General features: G+C 38.7%; 1 protein-coding gene across 3 annotated transcripts in view; it reads right to left on the reverse strand.

The window, feature by feature from the left end:
- The window catches only part of LOC150077627 (putative inactive tyrosine-protein kinase Wsck), a 359285-nt gene that overhangs the window by 303381 nt on the left and 33440 nt on the right, over positions 1-22464 (reverse strand). For all 3 annotated transcript variants that reach the window (XR_016547735.1, XR_016547736.1, XM_090386934.1), the window contains exon 3: positions 9477-9589. Coding sequence is in view for 1 of the 3 variants with exons in the window: in XM_090386934.1 (XP_090243060.1) it covers positions 9477-9589 (113 nt within the window). In the remaining 2 variants the exon portion in view is untranslated. The remainder of the gene's footprint in view (positions 1-9476; positions 9590-22464) is intronic.

The raw sequence follows: 22464 nt of genomic DNA on the forward strand, positions 1-22464 counted from the left end.
CAAAATATTATAAAATCAATGAGTCAACAGTACGATCAATCAAGAAATCGGAAGAAAAAATCCGCCGTAGTGTCCGTGAAAACGCGCTAATTGCTTCAAAAATTTGCTCTGTAACTCGTGATGTTAAATTAGAAAAAATGGAAAAGGCTTTAAATCTGTGGATAGAAGACCGAACTCGAAATAAAATTCCGTTAAGTTCACTCATCATTCGCGAAAAGGCAAAGCTCCTCTATCAACACTTTAGCGAAACTGGTGATAGCACTGGCGGGATGTTTTTTTTTGCTAGCAAAGGCGCTGGTTTGAAATTTCTAATAAATATTACATTTAATATTAAATTGTTTGTTATTTTCATTTCAATGCCATATGCTTGCATTTCACTATGTACTGTCTATGTACATGTCATATTATGAAGGTACATATAATACATACATAGACAAAATTTTAGACTAGTTTTTCTTATATATTTCATACTTTGGAACGGAACCCCTTTATTACCATGGGAGCCATAACTCAGTATTCGCGTTTTCGGTATTCGCGAATTTGTCAGGAACGTAACCCCCGCGAATAGCGGGGGTTTACTGTACTCTGTAGTTATCTTTCTGTAGTGATATATTTTGATATTAATATGAGATAGCAAGATCTTTCAGCATAGAGATATGCTTCAACTATATTAGTTATACATTTAGTGATAGAATTAATACTTACTTAAATAGCATGGAAATAAGAGCATTGCCTCAAGGGACTCCTTCCCGTCTTTTCTCTCCTTTTCTTCTTTCTTTCTTTCCCTCCTTTCTTTCTGTTCCTTTCTTTCCCTTCTCTCTCTCTCTCTCTCTCTCTCTCTCTCTCTCTCTCTCTCTCTCTCTCTCTCTCTCTCTCTCTCCTTTCTTTCCATCCTTTCTCTCCATTTCTTCTTTTTTCCCCTCCTCTCCAATCTCCCTTCTTTCTCTGCATTGCAAAACCAAACTTCAAATGAGCTGAATTTTGTAAGAATACCAAGCCAAACATATGTATATTTTGAATGATGCCATATCAGCATGTGGTATCATAGGCTTTTTTTGATGTCAAAGCAAATCATAACTAGATGACTATTTCGAAGAAAGACTTTAACCAACATATTGGTGAATAGCAGGATTGGTGAATGGAACAAAGGGGTGATCTTGCGAAGAGGGGCTTGAGTTTTGCAGGTTGCAGTGTCTGGAGACTAGGCACCAGCGCGGTGATCTGATAGAGGTGTATAAAGCATTGAATGGTTTGAGCATGCTCAATTCTGATGGGATTCTTCCTCTCGCTCAGAGTAATCACCTGAGAGGGCATAAATTCAAATTGAGGAAAGACAGATGTAGGACAGACGTGCGGAAATTTGCCTTTAGCCAGCGAGTGGTTGGTTGGTGGAACAGACTTCCATCCCTTGTGGTGGAGGTTGATAGCCTAAATAAGTTTAAGGCTCAGCTGGACAGGTATTTTGAACGAACAGAGGGGTGAAGTGGAAGTGTTTTTTTTTTTTTTTTTTTTGGCTGATGCTGCATAAGCTTGCTTTCTTGCATCAAATGCCTCTACTAATGCTAATGCTAAATACATGGGCTATATTAGAGTAACTAAGAGTAGAAACAGGTGCATGTACACAAATGCTAGGAGTATAGTTAATAAATTTGATGAGCTTGAAGTGCTAGTCAAGACATCAAAGGCAGATATTGTTAGGATATCAGAGACCTGGTGTCACGCAGACATAAGCAGTGCAGAATTGGAATTCGGGGAGAACAATCATAATGTGTACAGAAAGGATAGACATTAGAGGAAGGGAAGAGGGATTGTGCTGTTAGTTAAGAAACATATAAAATCTAAGGAAGTGCATCCAATTGATGTTGGTGCACAATGGAATGTTGAGTCTGTTTGGTGTGACATAAACACTGGGAAAGGAAAAATGAGAGTAGGTGTGTGTTATAGGCCTAATGAATCTGATGAGTATAATGAGCAATTGTTCAGAGAAATAGATTGGGCCAAGAAATCAGAGTGTCTTATATTGGGGGATTTTAATTTCCCAGACTCTGACTGGAATTTGTGGATTGGTGACTCGCACACAAGCAATGCTTTTGTGGATTAATTGGATGATTGTTTTCTACAGCAGCAGCATGTTCAGTAGGCAACTAGAGGGAGTAACACTCTTGATCTGATTATCAGTAGTGATTCTTCACGCATTAAGAATCACATTAAGATAAAGGGACCACTAGGCAGTGATCACAGTGTGCTGAAGTGGGATTTACTCAAAGAAGTAACTGTCATAATGGAGTTTTAATTTATTCCTATTAATTGTTTCTACCCCCCCCCCTTTTTTTGCATATTTCTTATTACAAAATTATCCTTCTTTTAGTACTCCTCTATTCCTTTGTTAAGCCCACTTAATGATTTCTACAGAATCTTTTACTTGTAATATTCAATTATTAACTCCATTATAACGAAGCATAGAAGTACATAAAACTCTCACAAAGTTCTACTGAGCTGTCTCTTAAAATAACCTAAATTATAAACAGAGGAGTCTTACACTACTAGCTTGGACATAAATCACACGCCTTTAGTGATATTCACGCTTATGGGTGTCAGCAGTTGTGCCAAATATGGAAATGCGCTTGGTACTTCGGGTAGTCGCCAGACAGGGCCGGACAGAGATTGCGAGAGTAGGAGGACATTGCGATCATTCCTTTTCCATCACGTGCCGTCCAGGTGCATGAGACGAGCACTGGAGATGCCAATCATATCTGACATTTATGTAAACTATGGAGGAATTTCTCCCTTTAAAAACTGGGTCCTGGGAGACCCAAGGAGTTAGAACAGAAACGAACAGTAAAACGTCCAATAGAGCCGAGAGTGGAGAGTGTCGGGAGGTGTGGCTGAAGCAGTTTTTGAAGAATGTCCTGATAAATGTCCTGATAGTATTTTTTTGTGGTATGGGGTCTGTGTCGTCACCAAGGAGAAGGCCGCCGCCCAGTTACAGCAGATGAAGGTGCCCATGAGAGCAGTGGCGGATTTAGCACTTGAGAGGCCCCAGGCGCAATTCAATTTTGAGGCCCCAGGCGCATAGTGACAGTGTTTTTTGACAGGCGGCACCGGTGCTTTCGCACAACTCCGCATTTGAATCTCTTGTGAAGTAAGACAGTACTGTCAAGGCCAGATAGCATATGTTAGTGTATGTTCATGTTTGCTTAGTGCGGGTTATATTGTTCATCTGGTCGCTTAGCCTAGGGTCTGTGCAACACCACAGACTGCTAGTTACCGTCACTGGCACTGGGAGCCGGAGCAGGTAAGTGGGAAGAGAACTCTGGCTGGCCGAACCTGGGGTTAGCCTGAGCTTCCCAGGAAGAGCCAAAAAAAAAAAAATAAATAAATAAATAAATAAATAAATAAATAAAAATATAAAAAACATATATATATATATAATAATAAATAAAATAAAAATAAAATTTAAAAAAAGAAAAAATAATAATAATATAATAAAAATAATAATAATAAGAAAAAAATAAGAAAAAATAAATAAAAAAAAATAAATAAAATAAATACATAAAAAATAATAAATAAATAATAAAAAATAATAATAAAAAAATAAAAATATATATATACTTATATATATATTAAAAAAAATATATATATAATAAAATAATAAAAAAAATAATTTTTTTTCTTTTTTTTTTCCTCTTTGAAATAGGAGAAGGGGTGAGAGATTGAGGAGAAGAAAGAAGGTAAGCAGAAGAAAGAGAGCGAGGTACGGTGGGCTCCCCCCTATTGGGGGGAGCCCACCCTACCTCAGGAGGAAGAGAAAAGATTGTGAGGTCAAGTGACCCACAAGGTCAGGTTGCCTAATAGCATGACCCTGCATTTGAAAAGTCAAATGCCAGTCCCACTCCCAGAGGAGTATTTATGTAAGTTCCTACACAGCTAGGAAAATCAGTATTTTCCTACACCTCGAAGAGAAGAGGTGCCAGCAAGTGAGTGGGTCCCACATTGGGCAAGAGCCCAGTGTCAGCAATTTAATCTTCAGCCAAGGGTTACTTGTAGAGGACTTGGATAATCTTCTCCTCTCTCTCTCTCTCTCTCTCTCTCTCTCTCTCTCTCTCTCTCTCTCTCTCTCTCTCTCTCTCTCTCTCTCTCTCTCTCACACACACAGGGTAACTCAGAAATTTTTTTTGGCTGGTGCAGCATAAGCCTCAGGCTTCCTTGCACAATATGGCTAATAATAATAATAATAAATAATAATAATAATATCAGGTGTTGACCTGTTTTTACGAAATCCATATTGATTTTTATTCAATTAAGTGGTTTGCTTCAAGGAACCACGCAATGAGTATAGAAAAGATAATTAACCTCCACATAAGCTGGAAGTTAATTTTTTTTTTCTAGTTTTTCTAGAAAACAAGTAAGATTGATATGACAATAGTTTGTAGGGTCAGTGAAATCCTTTCCTGCTTTTGGCAAGGCCATAAAAATAGTGTGGTGCCAACTATTAGAGTAAAAGGTTTGTGGAATATTCTATTGTAATAACAGCAAGTGAATCTTAAGTTTTTGTTAATTGAATAATAAATTCTATTAGCATCTGTGGCACTATTTCTGATGAAGAGTAAGTTGCAGCTCAAACACGGTTAAAGGTTTATCATATGGTAGATTGTGGAAAGAAATGAAATTACAGAAATGTTGCGAAGGTATTCACAATATGAGATATAATAAAACAAAGCATGCATACCTGGATAGTAGCAATGATGGAGATGCATTACCCATGCTTAAACAGCCTTTTTCACACTCTGACATTTCATCAAGAAATATATTTAGATTAAACCATGACACCATCAAGCATCTCTCATATTGTGGAGTTATACTTCATAACTGGGTTGTCACTATTGCAATAGGGTACCTGCCCACCCACCAATGATGAAGCCAACCAGCTTCAAAATGGTGCCGTGTGGGTGGTGGTGCCCATCTGAGAATAAGTAACGGTAGTTTTCTCTGTCAGAGAAAATGTTACTTATTCGAAATACCTAGGCAACTCAAAATGAGATATAATAAAAACAATGCATGCATACTACCTGGGTAGCAGCAATGATGGAGATACATTACCCATGCTTAAACAGCCCTTTTCAGAAATGAAATTGGTTTGAATTTCTCTGTTTGTGTTTTATAAGTTTGAAAAGAGTTTATAATTGGTTACAACCAAAAGGTGCCCCTAATGTATTGGCAATATTAATAGGTTCTGAAATTTCGTGTAGCATTGGGGTTGCAATAGCAGGATATTTGTTGCTACATTTTCTAATCTTATTCCAAATTGCCCTTATGTTAGAGGATCTATTAATGGTCATAATGTACTGAGCACATATTTCTTTTTTACTTTTCCATCTTATGAATCAAGCTTTGGTCTCTGACTTCTTATACTGGATTATATTCGAAGTTGTGAAAGTTTACAAAAAATATTTCAGAATGTTTTTTTTTTAAATTTTTTTTCCCCTTCCTTTGCAGTATGCAGACTTAATTCCGTTAACCCTTAGGGTGATGAAAAATTGAGGGAACTTTCGGTATGGTATATTCAGCAGCTGTTATCTGATGAGACTCCACTAGAGAATCAATTGAGATTAGCATTAGCATTAATAGAGGCATACGATGCAAGAAAGAAAGATTATGCAGCATCAGCCAAAAAACCCTCCAATTTCACCCCTCCATTCGTTCCAAATGCCTGTCCAGCTCAGCCTTAAATTTATTTAGGCTATCAACTTCCAAAACAAAAGATAGAAGTCTCACCAATCAACTACCAGCTGGCTAAAGGCAAATTTCCAGACATCTATTCTATAACTATCTTTCCTCAATTTGAAACTGTGGCCCCCTCAGGTTCTTAATCTGAGCAAAATGAAGACTCCCATCAGAATTCAACGCGCTCAACCCATTCAAGGCCTTATACACTTCAATCAGATCACCTCACAGGTGCCTAGTCTCCAGATACTGCAATTTGCATAACTTAAGCCTCTCTTGGTAAGAGGATCCCTTCATTCCCCTCACCAATCTTGTTACCCTTCTCTGTACACGGCCAAGCAAATCTAAAATCCTTTCTAAAATGAGGCCTCCAGACCTGTACGCAGTACTCAAGGAATGGCCTGACCATTGCCTTATACAGAGGGACAATCACCTCCTTTTCCCCTGCTAGCAAAATTCCTGTATATCACTGACAAAACACCATGACAGGCCCTGGCAGCCTGTCTGCATTGCTCAGAAAACTTACACCTCACCGCACAATTACTCCCAGGTCTTTTTCATTTTCTACCACCTTAAGTGTAGTACCACACAGTTGGTATGTTCCTCTAGGGTTACTTCTACCCATATGCAGTATTTTGCATTTTTCAATGTTAAACCTCAGTTGCCACTTCTCAGCCCATCTTCCCAAATTTTCTAGATCCTGTTGCAGTAGCACACTGCCATTAACAACCCTGCCAACCTTTCTATCATCTGGAAACTTCAACACTAAGCCTGATATACCGTCATCAATATCACTGATAAATATACAAAACAGTGGATCCAACACTGAACCCTGTGGGACTCCACTAATAACATTAGTCCACGAAGAGCAGCGCCCATTGATTACCACTCTCTGTTTTCTTACACTCAACCATCATTTCATCCATTGTAGATTTCCTGAAATCCAAGTATATAATATCAGAATTATTTTTTGCATCCAGTTCCTTTGTAACCACATCATAATATCCAATCAAATTTGTCAAACAAGACTTTCCCTTAACAAACCCATGCTGTGTCTGAATTATTGCTGCAGTCTTGTCTAGATGATCCTGCAATGCATCTTTAACTAGTGACTCCATTATTTTACCTGGAACAGAAGTTAAACTAACTGGTCTGTAATTACTTATGTCACTTATGAATAGTCACCAACAATAACTAGTTCCTTTGGGACCAGCACATTCTATGCCTTGGAGATTGCTCACTCCTGATGCCCGGGAGTGAGCTCTGGCATTGAGTTGGACAGCTGAGAGCTTGATGGGCCTCTCATATAAATTTCTTTCAGGGCATCTACCCTATACATCAAGCTCTCATAGATGCCCATTAGAACGCTGAGTTGATGCCTAATTTCTAGACACTCTGTGCACCTGGCACACACAAAGACACTCCTTGGCTAGATCACGTTCTGTTCCAGAGAGTTTGGAAACAATTCACAAGTTGCACATTTTTTTTAGGCTGTGATACGTTGGAGAATAGCCCCCCTTCAGTTCTCCTCCCAAGTCACAGCACTCCTGTAATTTTGTGCCCATTGCTTTGCTACTCTAGTCTGGGGGATGATATTTTAAATTAATAAGATCAATAAATTTAATTAATTAATTGTCAATACTACACTATCTAATAGAATCCTAAATGCAGTGATGCATATTATATGCTATATATTTTTACGATAGAGCTACCTAACAACAATTAAAAATTTGAATTCCCTACCACTCTATACAAAAACAATAGCTGCAAGATTCGAATGAAGCAATGGTTTTATGTATATTAAGTAGTAATCTACAAAAACTCTTATCTATATTAAAAATAAAAATAACCAGCGTAACTAGAACTTAAGGCTACTTACGAAGTACAATATAAAATAACAATTAGGTAAATAAAATGGCAAACACTTATAGCTTTTTCGGAGCCTGTAATTCACAGCTGTAATTTTTAAAGAGAGTTAGCACCCTCTCCAAGAGTACTGTATACAGGTCTGGAAGCCTCATTTTAGGAAAGATGTAGAGCTGCTGGAACGAGTACAAAGAAAATGAAACTGGTGAGCGGAACAAAGGGTTGTTGTTGCCAAGAAAGGCTGGCTTAAATTCTGCAAATTGCAGCTTCTGGAGACTAGGCATCTGCGAGGTGATCTAATTGAGGTGTATAAGGCTTTGAATGGTTTGAGCAAGCTCAATGCTGATGGGATTTTTCCTCTTGCTCAGATTACTCACCTGAGGGGACATAAATTCAAATTGAGGAAAGACAATTGTAGAACAATGTGCTGAAATTTGCCTTTAACCAGCAGGTGGTTGATAGTTGGAACAAACTTCCATCCCCTGTTGTAATGGAGGCAACTTAAATAAGTTCAAGGCAGAACTAGACAAACATTTGGAGTGAATGGATGGGAAGGGTTTTTTTTTTTTTATGATACTCTATAAGCTTGCTGTCTTGCATCATATGCCTCTACTAATGCTAAAGTCACCACTTGTAGTTGTATATATAATAGTTTGGTTCCTGATTGGTATCAAAGAATTCACATGCATATTTTCTTAAGGAAGGTAAACAATTCATCTGATTTTAACTATTTCCAATAATGAGGGTAAGAGATAAAGGTTCTTGCAATTGTGACAAAGAGTGGAAGGCTTTTTCTGCTTTTCTTCTCTTTCTGAAAATATGGTAATCTAAAAGTTGCATTAGAGATAATTTTGCAACTAGAATCTCTTTTTTTTTTTTTTAACGATGTGCATCCATAAAACAAAAACTTTTTTTTTGGTACCATTTTATGGTTTTACACACCAGCTTTATATCAGGTATATCCACTGAATGCTTTTGCTATATGCATTTACACCTTATAGCTTCACTATTTTATTTTATTATTTTTTTCTTGCTGACTCTACTGTATCAACTATCTCAAATGCCTGAAGTGTTGTCAGAATTCTAACTTCATTTCTGCCCACCCAAGAAGACTGCCATTATAAAATCTGGACAGAATGGTTGGCAAAATTCAAAATGTTGAAATTGGTCACTGCTGCTGCTGGCCTCTATTTCAAACAACACATCAGAATCTTTGACATCCAATTCAAAATTTTCATATATCACACAATAAACATTTTAAAGGAATAAAACTGCAATGTGGCCAATCTGCCATCTTCAAGTGTTTACATAAATAAAGCTTTGAAGCCAAGTGTATATTCATGATTTATAAACAAAAATTCCATTTCTGACAATCCAACATTTGAGTGAATGGTTTATTTGAAATCCAATATCAATACGAAGAACTTTTTATTGCATACACAAGGCACACACCATACATAAACATCCTTCACAGCTACAAGCCAAAAGTTTACATGAAAGGATGTGGTTTGTTTGAAATCCACTATCTGACTATAACCAAGCACAGCCTTAAGGGTAATAAAAATGAGATTTTTCTATTTTTTGTTTTATCATAATTTTCATCCCTTAAATAACTGCTCCTTCCCTGGGGACAGTTATTTTAGAGAAGTACACTCATTGCCCTGGGTAGCTGCCACATACATATTAAGTAAACTGATAATTGTGGCGAGATACTGTGATTTATTGGCATGAATTCCTAATCACAATTACACAATTAATCAAGAAGTCACTTAAATTGATTTCATAATCTAATTATTAAAATGAATGAATAAACTTATAATTTAGTAGTATTCATTTTTATGATTCAGAAAGTAGGGTAATATTCAATGGGTATTCTGTTGGCTCACCTGATACTTTTCTACCACCGTGGATGGAAAAGTTAATGGAGTCCATTTAACAACCATCCCTCTCTCTGTGCTGTTCAAAACAGTTAAATAGGGCCCTCTAATCGAAAACACAACTGTAAGATAAAAATCTCTTTTTAATTCCTATCGACTTAATTTTCAACAATATAACAATACATATGATACAAGGATGGGTAAGTTGATTTGAACTTTATTTGCTTTTAAGAAGCCCACACAACAACAAAATAGTTTTAATGGCAGGTTTTGGCATAAGTTATTAGGTGTATGTCATTTTTCCCATCTTTTCTCTGTACCTGAATAAAGGAAATTTGCTAAACAGATACATAAAGCAAAATTAATGTTAATGTGCACACAGGGAGCCATGAGGAATGTGAACTAAGCAGGAATTAGAAGAAAGAGAACTTACTCTGGCTAAGTCTACAGATGTAACAGATAATATGATAGCATGGAGAAAAATAGTGAAAGGGCTGATAACTCAGACTGATTTTTATTATCATAATGAAACAGAGACAATGAGTACAGAGGATGGTTCATCAATAAGTGAAGTGTTCATTAATAAATAACACTAGCCAACATGATTTTTATCTCCAAGAACTTGAATGTTGTTTTTAACCAATTTTTTGTATAGATTTCAAAAATCACAATGATAGTTTCACATCACATCACAGTTATTATATATAGAGCAAGTTATGTTTTGCCAAAATTTCGCATAATCTGATTTATTTTAACAGATATAAGCTAATTCTCTTAATTTTAACAATCAATTCTGGCCTCGTTTTTCTTGTGATAAACAATCAGACTTCTACCTATGGTTCTTAGGTTCAAATTCTGATGCAACAATTTAAAGAGAGCATACTAAGCATTTTTGGTGAGGATTTTTGTAGGCTATGCCAAGGTTTTCCAAGTATTAAATGATCATGACATGTTCTCAGGGTTGTACATCTATCCTCCAAACATAAACAGCCCCTAGGGAACGTAAAATTTTTTTACACTTGTATTATAAACATGAATTATATATCTCTTTATTTTAATATTAAATGTTGGTATATCTTTTGATGTAGACATGGAGACTTTTTATAGTGATTTTTGGAATCAGAGCTTGTATTTCCTCTAGAATCATGTGACAAAAAATATTTTTTGTTGGCTATTGTAATCATATGAAAATACAGACTATCACCTAATCCATCAAAAAATTACAGGAAAAATATTGTTGATTAAAAAAAAAATGGAGTTCAATTTGTAGTCATTTTCATATACAATCCTCCTCATCAAGGCTACTTAATACTTTTGCTGCCACCTACATTTCAGAAAGCACATTCATCAACATGTTGATTTTGGAATGTTGAGAAATAACAACATTGTAAAATCCTGAACATTATGAAAATTTCTAAATAATTATTAAAAAGTAAGAATCTGGAATTAATAGCTAAAAGTGAACACTTACTTTTGGGCTGAGCTGTAAATCAGAACAAAATGCAATATTTTATCAAAAGTTTATTTTACATATATAAATTAACTTAAATACAAGTAAAAAATAAAATGTGTACCAAACTATAATCAAAAATGAATACAAAAATTGCTGATGCTAATGGCCCAGAGTTCAATCAATATGTTAACTGAATCAAGCAGTTAATTTAACGTGCCTTTAGTTTTATGCCACTCATAACAACATTAAAAATGACTACTATCTGCATATGGCACTCAAACATATGTTGACTGAAAGCAAAATAACTGTTTCCATGAATTTTTAGTATTTTCCCAAGGCAAGACAGTTGTCTATATATTCCTGTTGAATATAAAATTTCATGTGCAAATTTCTCGAAAAATGCTAACTGTCGTTAAAATCATTAGATATTTGGTTTACTATTCACAAGTTCCCCCCATCATTTCCTCTTAAAGTAATATTACTTTGAGAGATGAATTTTTTTCCAAATGAGAGTTGCAGTTCAAGTGTCAAAGTTCCACATGTAGCTTGTCTCTGCAGTTGGGCCAAGTTCGTATATTAGCATTAGGAGAGGCATATTATGCAAGAAAGCAAGCTTATACAGCATCAGCAAAAAAAAAAACCTCCTCATTTCACCCATCCATTCATTCCAAATGTTTGTCTAGTCTTAGCTTGAATTTATTTAAGCTATTAATTTCTATAAAGTGTTTAGGGCGTAAGCCTCAAGCTACGGAAAAGTCTAGACTATGCATAAGTATAGTGCGAAAGCATCAATAATACATAGCCAAATCTGAATGAACAGAATATTAGCAAAGCGGAATCGTTTTAAGTTATATCTCATATTGTGAATACCTTCACAACGAGTTGCCATGATATTGCACTACTTCGAATAAGTAACCCTTCACCTGAGGAGAAGACTAATGTTACTTATTCACCACCCAGACGGCACCCGTTTCAGGGCTATTTAGCCCTTCTTCGGTGGGTGGGTAGGTAGGTACCCGAGTGATGCATCACTCGGGTACCTACCCTCAGACAATTAATCTGGGCAAGAGGAAGAATCCCATCAGCACTGGGCATGCCCAAAACATTCAAGCCCTTATACACCTCAATCAGAGCACCTTGCCGATGCCTAGTCTCCAGGCACTGTAATTTGCAACACTTAATAAAGCTTTCTTCATAAGAAGAACTCTTTGTTCCATTCACCACTGGCTAAAGGCAAATTTCCATACATTGATTCTACAACTGTCTTTCCTCAATTTGAATTTATATCCCCTCAGGCAATTAATCTGGGCAAGAGGAAGAATTCCATCAGCACTGGGCTTGCTCAAAACATTCAAGACCTTATACACCTCAATCAGCCCACCTCACAGGTGCCTAGTCTCCAGGCACTGTAATTTGCAACACTTAAGCCTTTCTTCATAAGAACAACCCTTTGTTAGATTCTCTGTACTTATTCCAGCAGCTCTACATTCTAAAATGAGGCCTCCAAATGTGTGGCCTGACTACTGCCTTATACAACGGGATAATCACCTCCTTATCCCTGCTAAAAAATTCCTGAATATCACTGACAAGACACCATGAGCTACTCTTGCAGAATGTCTGCACTGCTCAGAAAACTTCATATCTGATTCCACAATTAACCCCAGGTCCTTTTCATTCAGGAATTTTTCATTCAGGCCTCTGTAGCCGAGTGGTCAGGAGCAGGAGTGCAGTAGCACACGCTCTTTGAGGAGACCGGGGTTCAAGCCCCTGACTGCTGAGTACGGTCGATCTGCCAACCTGCACTGGACCAGCATGGCAGACTAAGGTCCATTTCCCTCGGCATGAATTGTTGAGGAGGCTTCCATCCTGCAGTGGGTTGATAATGGCTGCACTTTACCTTTTTTACCTTTTCATTCTCTACCACCCTGAGTGTAGTACCACATAGTTGATATGTTACTCTGGGATTACTGCTACCCATATGCGTGAATTTTACATTTGTCAATGTTAAACTTCAGTTGCCACCTCTCAGTCCATCTGTTCAACTTTTCTAGATCCTGTCGCAGTAGCGTTCTGTCATTAGTGTCCCTAACAACCCTGCAAACCTTCATATCGTCTGCAAACTGTAATTGATGATGGTATATCATTAAGCCTGATATACCATCATCAATATCATTAATAAATACAGAATCCAACAATGAACCCTGTGGGACCCCACTAATAACATTAGTCCACAAAGAGCAGTATTCAATGTTTGTTTGTTTGTTATTTGGTTTTTAGGAGCATTAGCAACTAAGGCCATATTGCTCCGGGATATGCGGTGGTCATTCCCTAACCTTTCCGCATCCTCCGTATTTGGTGGTGACGGGCTCGAACCCCGGTCTAATCAAGAAGCGTGTGCTACGCACTGCTGCTCCTTCCCACCTGGCTACGGAGTCACCCAGTGTTCAATGATTACCACTCCACTCTCTATCTTCTCCCACTTAACCATCCCTTTATCCATAGCAGCAATTTTCCCTTAATGTCATACTGCTCCAATTAGTACAGTAGTCTTTCATGTGCAACAGTAACAAAAACTTTTCCTAAGATCCAAGTATATGATATCAAAATTATTTTTTTTGAATCCAGTTCCCTTTGTGACAATGTCATGGTATCCAATCAAATTGGTGAGACAAGATTTCCCCTTAACAAACTCATGCTCTGTCTGAACTATTAACTGAAGTCCTGTCTAGAGATCCCGCAATGCTTCTTAATAAGGCCTTGAATGGATTGAGCACGCTGAATTCTGATGGGATCCTTCCACTTGTTCAGATTACAAACCTAACGGGGCAAAAATTCAAATTAAGAAACGACAGATGTAGAATAGATGTGCGGAAATTTGTCTTTAGTCAGCGGGTGGTTAATTGCTGGAACAAACTTCCATCTGTCGTTGTGGAAGTTGATAGGTTAAATAAATTTAAGGAGGAACTGGACAGGCATTTGGAGGGAATGGTGTGATTTTTTTTTTTTTTTTTTTTTTTTTCCTGATGCTGCATAAGCTCATACACTTGCTTTCTTGCATCACATGCCACTACTACTACTACCACCACCACCACCCCAGGTGCCTTTCAATTTCTGCTCCACTTTGCTTTCAGTTATTACAAAATAATTTAGCTCATTGCTAGAGTTGAATTCACCTCTGGCATTCCACTCCCTGAATAACTCCTCCCTCATGTGTGAATTTAGATGCAAAATACTCATTCAGTTTGTCAGCTACCTGAGCAGGATTATCAACAGTGGAACCATTGATATCAAGTGAACCAATCTGATTCATCCCCTTCCTTCTAGAGTTTACATAATTAAAGAACTCTATGCTGTTTTTCTTTGCATCCTTTGCCAAAGATTTCTTGCAATCTGCCTTTGCCTGCCTGAACTTCTTTGTAACTTGATTACAGAACAGCTTATATCTACCATAGGCTTCTGTGTCACCTGTTCATTTATATGTATCCCATTCACTTTTCTTCTCTGCCACATGTCTCTCGGTTTAGCTGCCGGTACCGGCAGCTAAACAGAGAAGTCCGACAAAGAATGACAGCAGAAAGAGAAGCATACTGGAACCAAGTGGCAGACGATCTTGAAGTGGCGGCATCCAAAAATGAGTACCGCACTCTCTATCGCACCCTCAGATGTCTGAGTGGAAAGACTAAATTGACTAGTGACAACATCAAGAATGCTGATGGGACCTTCGTGCGATCACCATCCGAACGCCTGCAACGGTGGAGTGAATTCTTCAAAGCTCTGTATAATCACGACCCACCTCAGGGACCGCCAGCAACAGCACTCTCGATCGACCCCCCTGAGGTCTCCATGGTCGATGTTGAGCCTACAGTAGAAGAAGTGAAAGCAGCCATACAATCCCTGAAGAATGGCAAGGCACCAGGAGTGGACCAAGTCACCACAGAAGCGATCAAAGCCGGGGGAGATGTACTGCTTCGCCGACTACACTCACTCCTCAAAACCATCTGGTGCACTGAACAAATTCCGTTAACATGGAGGAAAGCCATTATCGTACCAATCCACAAGAAAGGTGATAACCGGGACTGCAAGAACTACCGTGGCATCAGCCTCCTTTCCATCATTGGAAAGGTCTTTATGAAGATTATCCAGTCAAGACTGCAAAAACATCGCGAGCAAACCAGTCGAGAAGAACAGGCAGGATTTAGACCCGGGCGAGGATGCTGTGATCAAATCTTTGCCATTCGTCAGCTGATGGAGGAGAGGATCCGGTGTGGACAGCGAACCGTCATTGTTTTCATTGACTTTAAGTCTGCTTTCGACTGTGTCCACCGGCCTGCCTTATGGAAACTACTAGAGGTTGAACATGTACCTCGAAAAGTCATCACACTCCTCCAAACTGCATACAACGGTTTAACCAGCCAGGTGCACATCCAGAACGATTTATCTGAGGAATTTACCATCCAAACTGGAGTCCGCCAAGGGGATGTAGCCTCCCCGTTGCTTTTCAACATCGTGGTCGACGCCATTATGAGGCAAGCATTCAGAAACAGACAGGGCATACAATATGACAAGGATCACTATGTGACTGACCTGATGTTTGCTGATGATAGTGCTATCCTTGCCGGTAACAACGCTGAAGCCACGGAAATCCTCTACGACATTGCCCGCATTGGCCGGCCATACGGTTTGAAGATCAATGCTGGTAAGACAAAGGCCCTGACAACAGATGGGTCGCAAGCCACCATCTATCTCGAAGGCGTCCAGATCGAGCAAGTGCAGGACTTTAAATACCTTGGGTCGCTGGTCCAGGAGAAGAAAGTTGCATCCACCATGGAAATTCACAGCAGAATTGGACAGGCGGCCACTGCGTTCGCCTCGCTCAAATGGTGTCTGTGGAAGAGGACCAACATTTCCACAAAGACTAAAATCCGACTCTTCCGGACTTTGATCCTGCCCATTCTTCTTTACGGATCGGAAACATGGATTTGTCTCAAGTTAGATTTGAACAAACTTGAGGTATTCCAAATGCGATGCCTGCGGCAGATCTTGGGCATCTCTCTTCGCGACCGCATCACTAATGATACCATCCGCGCCAGATGCCAACAGCAACCAACCATTGCTGACCAAATCCAGAAGCGAAGGCTCAGATGGTTTGTCCACGTATGTAGAATGGGCACGAACAGAATACCATCCACACTCCTTTGGAGACAACGACCCACCCAATGGAGCATCCAACGGACCGCGCCTAGGAAAACGTGGGCCAAGCAAGTGGAAGATGACTTGAAGAGCCGACGTCTCGACCTTAACCAGGCCAGGACTGAAGCCATGGATCGTAAGGTATGGAAGAACATCACAGAGCAAGTCCGAAACCCTGCGGCACCTACAGCAGCATACTGGTTGCGTGGCCAACCGCCTCCCCCAGCTGCCAGCTAAGGACCAAAGAAGAAGAAGAAGATTAGTTCATATGACATCCATTTATACCTAAACCTTGAACAATATTTCTTATTTCGCATGAAAATCCTACTAACTTCCAAGATTAATTCTTTGAATGCTTCTCATTTAGAATTTGCAGTTGGTAACATCATCACCTGGTCCCACTGTATAGAATTTAACAACCATGTGAAACCACCGTAGTCATCTTTACAAAAGTAAAAACCCTTCCCTTTACTCCTGATAGTAGTTACCGCTTTGATTATTCTGCCTTGGGGATTGCTGCTGTGCTGCCTGATATTCAAGTACAAGCTCTGGCATTGACGTGGGCAGCTGAGAGCTTGATGGGCCCCTCAATTTAAATTCTTCAAAGGAATCTACCCTGTTCTTCAAGCATATATAAAGGCCTATTAACAACGAATGCTGAGTTGACGTATAATTTCCTCATACTCTGTACATCAAGTACACTGAAAGGTAATATTCCTTGGCAATATAGTATCCTGCTGCTGACAGCTCCATAAACAACAAACAAGCAGTACATTTCAAAAGGCTGTGATTCAGAGGACAAGCCCCCTCAGTTCTCCCCTGAGCCACAGCACTCCCACCATCTTGAGCCTTTTGCTTTTCTGCTCTGGTCTGAGGCATGATTTCGATAAAATTAAAAATATAACATTAAACTTATATCCCAATGCAGTAATAACACTACACAGAACGTCTACCCACATATAAACTTATATCCCAATGCAGTAATAACACTACACAGGCTACCCACATATAACACGGTACTTCTACAACAAGGCACCTCCGTAGCCAGGTGGGCAGGGGCAGAAGTGCGTAGCACACTCTTCTTGATTAGACCGGGGTTCGAGCCCTTGACCACCAAATATGCAGGATGCGGAAGGTCAAGAAAGGGCCACCACATATCCCCAAAGCAATATGGCCTTAGTTGCTAAAAAAAAAAAAAAAAAGTTGCTAATGCTCCTAAAAACCAAATAGCAATAACAACAACTTCTACAACACTGTTTGAGAATTACAGAAATACTGGAAAATCTCAAATAACACAGTATTTTTGAACTTTTCTGCTGGGAAAACCCTGCTATTATGTTAGATGTGATTTTCAACATTTCCGTTTCTTTTTGTGAATCCCTGCTGTTGACTTGCTAGTTGTTATCACCTTTGCGATATTCTTCTAAATAAGATTTCTGGAGGTCAGTACCATAAAACAATAAAAACAATTTGCAGTTTCCTGTTTATTGCACTTTTCTGTTAGTGTAATCAATTATAAATGGGTAGTAAACTCAATCTTTCTTGCATTGGCTATAATACCAATAGTTGGAATACTGAGGGTTTTCATGTTATGGTGAAATGTGTTTCCCTTCCCCTTTCATTTTTTTTTTTTTTTTTTTTTTTTTTATGTAAACCCCAAACACGAGAGGTATTAGAACCTATAGTACTTAGTACCGTGCTTGGGTTGCAGGTTGAGAAGCCAAAAGAAGATATTTGTTGACACTGGACTTGAACTTCTGTAGACTCTAATTTTCAGGAAATACGTATGAAGGAAGGTTGTTCCAGAAAACAGCAGTTGAATGAATAAACGAAGAAGATGAAAAGTTGGTTCTGTGAGTTTGAAGTTGGACAGTAAATGGATGTTGGCTGGTGGCGGCACGTGTTCGGACTGTTTTGAAAGAGAGAGCGGGAATTATAGAAGCCAATTCAGAAAAATAGTGCCCATGGAAGTATCTGTAGAAGAGGCATGCAGCAGAAACAGTACGTCTATGAAACAGCAAGTGGAGAGACTCTGTTAGAGATGAATCATTAATTAACCTAACTGCCATCTTCTGAATGGAATCAAGAAGCCTCAGAGAGGTTTTGTGGGCACCACCCCAGGATTTTGGGAAAAATATTCCATGGCAGGGTGGATTTGCGATTTATACAGAGTGAGCAGCTGTTTGGAAGAAAAGTAACGCCGAGATTGAAAGAGAAAACCAAGTTTTTTAGATGCAGAGGAAGCAATATTTGTAATGCACTTGTGCCAAGAGAGATTAGAAGATAATCCCCAAAAGAGATATATCATTTTGCCTAGAAATCAGAGTGTCACTTTAGAAGGGTTGAAATCAACTAAGTTGTCTTTGCCCCACTGGAGAATTACCTGAAGATCAGCATTTAAGGAATTGGTAGCAGATTTTCGAGAAGTTGAAGCTGATTGAGCAGGACAAGGTTTCTCAAAATGGAAAGGGGAATGCAATGTGCTATCATTGGCAAAACTATGGATAGGATTTCCAGTCAATGGAAGAAGGTCATTAATATACAAGAGGAAAAGAGGGGAAAAGAACTGAACCTTGGGGGACACCGGCATTAGTGGAGACGTTAGAAGACAGAGAGCCACCTACCATCACCCTCATGAGCGATCAGAGAGAAAACTGGATAACCAATTACTAAAAACAGTTGGCAAACCATAAGATGGAAGCTTGTTTAGAAGACATGCCAAACACGATCGAAAGCCTTTGAGATGTCAAGAGCAACTACTTGTGTTTAACCGAACCTTTCCATAGAATTTGCCCATAAATGGGTAACATAAGCCAGAATATCACCAGTGGATTGACAGTGAGGGAATACTGGTGATTGTTGATCAGACAGAAGGTTTCTAGGTAGTTTAAGAGATACCGGTTAATTTATTTCTCCATTACTTTAGAAAGAGTAGAAGTAATTGCAATGGGACAATAATTGGATGGGAGGGATTTGTCACCCTTTTTAGAAACTGGCTCGATATGAGCAAATTTCCAAGCAGAAGGAAAAACACCTTTGGAATAAGAAAGTGAAAAATGGCGGCAAAGAATAGAAGTAAGTTCAGGAGCACAGGTTTTGAGAACAAGTGGAGAAATACCATCGGGACCTGGAGCTTTCTTAGCATCAAGATTCGTCAAAATCCTTCTGACATCCTTTTGACGGAAGACCACAGGAGGCATTGAATGGAGTGTGTTGGGAATGGTGGGAGATGCTTTACCAAGATCATAAATACATGAGTTGGAAGAAATATGGGATGCTAGCAGGTCAGCTTTATCCTTGGCTGAAGTAACAACAGAACCATCTGATCTGGACAGAGGTGGGAGCAGAGATGGGCAAAAGTTGCGGCCAATAGCTTTGACAAGAGACCAGAATGCTCGGCTACCATTACGGCAAGAAGCAAGTTTTCTACTCTTAGCCTGTTCAAACTCTAGTTTGGACTGATTAATAACTGCTTTACAATTGTTGCGAGCTTTGGTGTAGGCAGAAAATGAAACTGGAGAATTAGAAACAAGTCAATTACGATATGCAACATTCTTCTCTTGAACAGCCTTAGCACATTTATTGGAAAACCAAGGTTTAGATAAAGGACGAGATTTTAAAGTGGAGTGTGGGATAAATGATTCCATTCCTGCAAGAATAATTTCTTGCAGGAATGGAATCACTGACACGATCTGAGCAAACGTTGACATCAGAAGTTTTGAAACAGTAATCCGACCAAGGAAAAGAAGTCTCGCAGGTCATCCCATTTTGCATTCTTGTAATGCCAAACAACATGAGGTTGGGAATAGCCATGAGATAAAGGTTCCATTGGAGAAGAGACAATCACCAAGTTGTGATCTGACGTGCCTAAAGGACCTCTCACTTCGACCGTGTACTTAGAAGGGTTGTTTGTGAGAAAAAGATCAAGCGTTTTGGCTGTATGATTAGGACTGTCCGGTATTCTTGTAGGTAAATGAACAATCTGTGCAAGATCATTAGTAATTGCAAAAGCCTCAGCATGGGTTGGTGTGACTAGAAAACGGAAGCCAGCTGGAGTTGTGAACATTAAAATCACCGAGGAAAATTACCTCACTGTTAGGAAAGTTGGACTGGAGAAAGTCAAGTTGCAAAGAGAGGAAGTCAAAGAGCTCCAAGTGATTAGTGAAGTTGAGAGAACGGTAGAGACAACAGATGAATTTGACACAATGATGTAGAGAGATTTTAAGCCAGAGAAGATCAAAGAGAGGAGATTCCAAATTGCCAAGTCTCTGACAGGGAATATCAGAACGGACATATGCACAAGTACCACCTTTGAGGCGAAAGGAATTATACAGCAAATAATTTGGGCATCTGAGATGAGCAGTAGGTGAATCAACCGATAACTGAGATTCTATCAGAAAAAGTAAATGGGGTTTGGTAGACTGCAAATAGAAATGGACATCATTGAGATTAGAATTGAGACTACGTATATTTGTGAAATGAATTAGAAGTGCTTGGGAGGTTTAGATATTTTCGCAGATAAGCTTGCTCTATTAGTTTGACAATTCATGGTGTATTCAGTAGTAAGAAAAAGTGGATGGGACATGCTGAATGAAGTAATGAAATTTTTGGATATGGTGTTCATGTGGTAAGAATATACCCAGATCCTTGACATAACGTGGCCTCGACAATGCTCCCTGCATACACACTACTCGGACTCCCTCCAGTCACTATCTGGCAGAGTAGATGTCGCAAGATTATACACTAGCTGATCCAGAAGCTTCCTAGAGAGTTACCAATAGGTTCCGTCCGGAGTACTAACTAGCAGCCAGCCTGCGAACACCGTTTTAAAGCTGTACCCTCAAAATGCAAGGAATATTGGATCTCGCCACAATGTTCATCATAATCTCAAAAGTCATCAATCATACTGCATGATGGAAGAGATAGGAAAGGGCTGACTGGAACTTAGCTCTAGAAACTAAACATGGGTTCCACCACTTCAAGCCTCCAATAAGCAAAGTGGTCGTATTGCACCGGTTGATGAGAGAGAGAGAGTCATCTACCACCCCTAGTTCTGCCTGGTAACTAGGAGGGGCGGCGTTCCTCAATGTGGTGCGGACGCCACGCCTCGACCCCTGCTTACGTTGGTTCACACCTGGGTGGTCACCCACCATGTACGTGTGAAATATTCTATCATAAAAAACATATATAAATTTTCAGAAACTCATTACTCCGTATCTCACTTGTACATATTGTGTTTGTTGCTACTTGTGCATGTAATGTTCTTTGTTATTAATTGCTTATCATTTTTATTGTGTTTAATTTTACAACAAAAAAAAAAAAATTCAGTGAACAGAAATATTAATTAGTATGTACATATTATAGTACGTATTAATTAAGCTTTGTACATAAGCATAAATTTATTTTTATTTTGGTAACTAAAAAATATTCTTCCAATTTCACGTATCATTTAATGTGATACATGAAACCTTATCAATTAACTTTGTTAATTGATGAGATAATAAAGTTAAATTTATGCTTTATATCTTTAAAGTGGGGGTCCACTGTATTTTGTTGGGATGTTGCTGTTGTTTGTTTGTTATTTGGTTTTTAGGAGCATTAGCAACTAAGGCCATATTGCTCCGGGGATATGCAGCGGTCATTCCCTGACCTTTCCGCATCCTCCGTATTTGGTGGTCACGGGCTCATTTTGTTGGGTGATCCATAGGTTAGGTTCTGTGCTATTGAACTTGTGCTTGTTTGAGAGCATAAAAAATTGTGACTTCAAAGCGTGCATACTGTGACTGATTGTGACAGAGAGCAGAAGGTACATGAAATCTAGATGCTGCAGAAAAGATTGTGCTTAGCAACAGTGGACAGGAAGAAAATTAAATGACATAAGTATCACAGTTTGTAAGTTAAGATGGTTTGTTCAGTTATTACTATTTAAGTTACTACTATTATAAAAATAAAGTATAAAAATTAAATTTCTGATTGTTATTAAAAAAAAAAGTGTATTTTTGTTAGCTTTTGGAACGTAACTCCCCTTTTTGTACTGGTTCTTAGTCCCATATAACACAGTTTCGCATTACGCAAGATTTTGTAGGAACCAAACTACGTGTTATACGAGGGTTACCTGTGTGTGTTTCAGTATTGAGTTTTATCTCCTACCAAGTTACATTATATGAATTTCGTATCTCCTATCAAGTTACATTATATGAATTTCGAATCTCCTATCAAGTTTAAGTTATATGTATTTAGTTAAAACGTTACATTTGTAAAATCTAAGTAGTTATAAGAGATAATAAATTTACCTATCTATTGCCAACCATATGGTTTGAATGCTCACGCTGGCTATCTATGCCAAATCATCGA

Source organism: Mastigoproctus giganteus, chromosome 12 (genome assembly GCF_048544385.1).
Source record: "Mastigoproctus giganteus isolate SK-2022 chromosome 12, ASM4854438v1, whole genome shotgun sequence".
Taxonomy (NCBI): Eukaryota; Metazoa; Arthropoda; class Arachnida; order Uropygi; family Thelyphonidae; genus Mastigoproctus; species Mastigoproctus giganteus.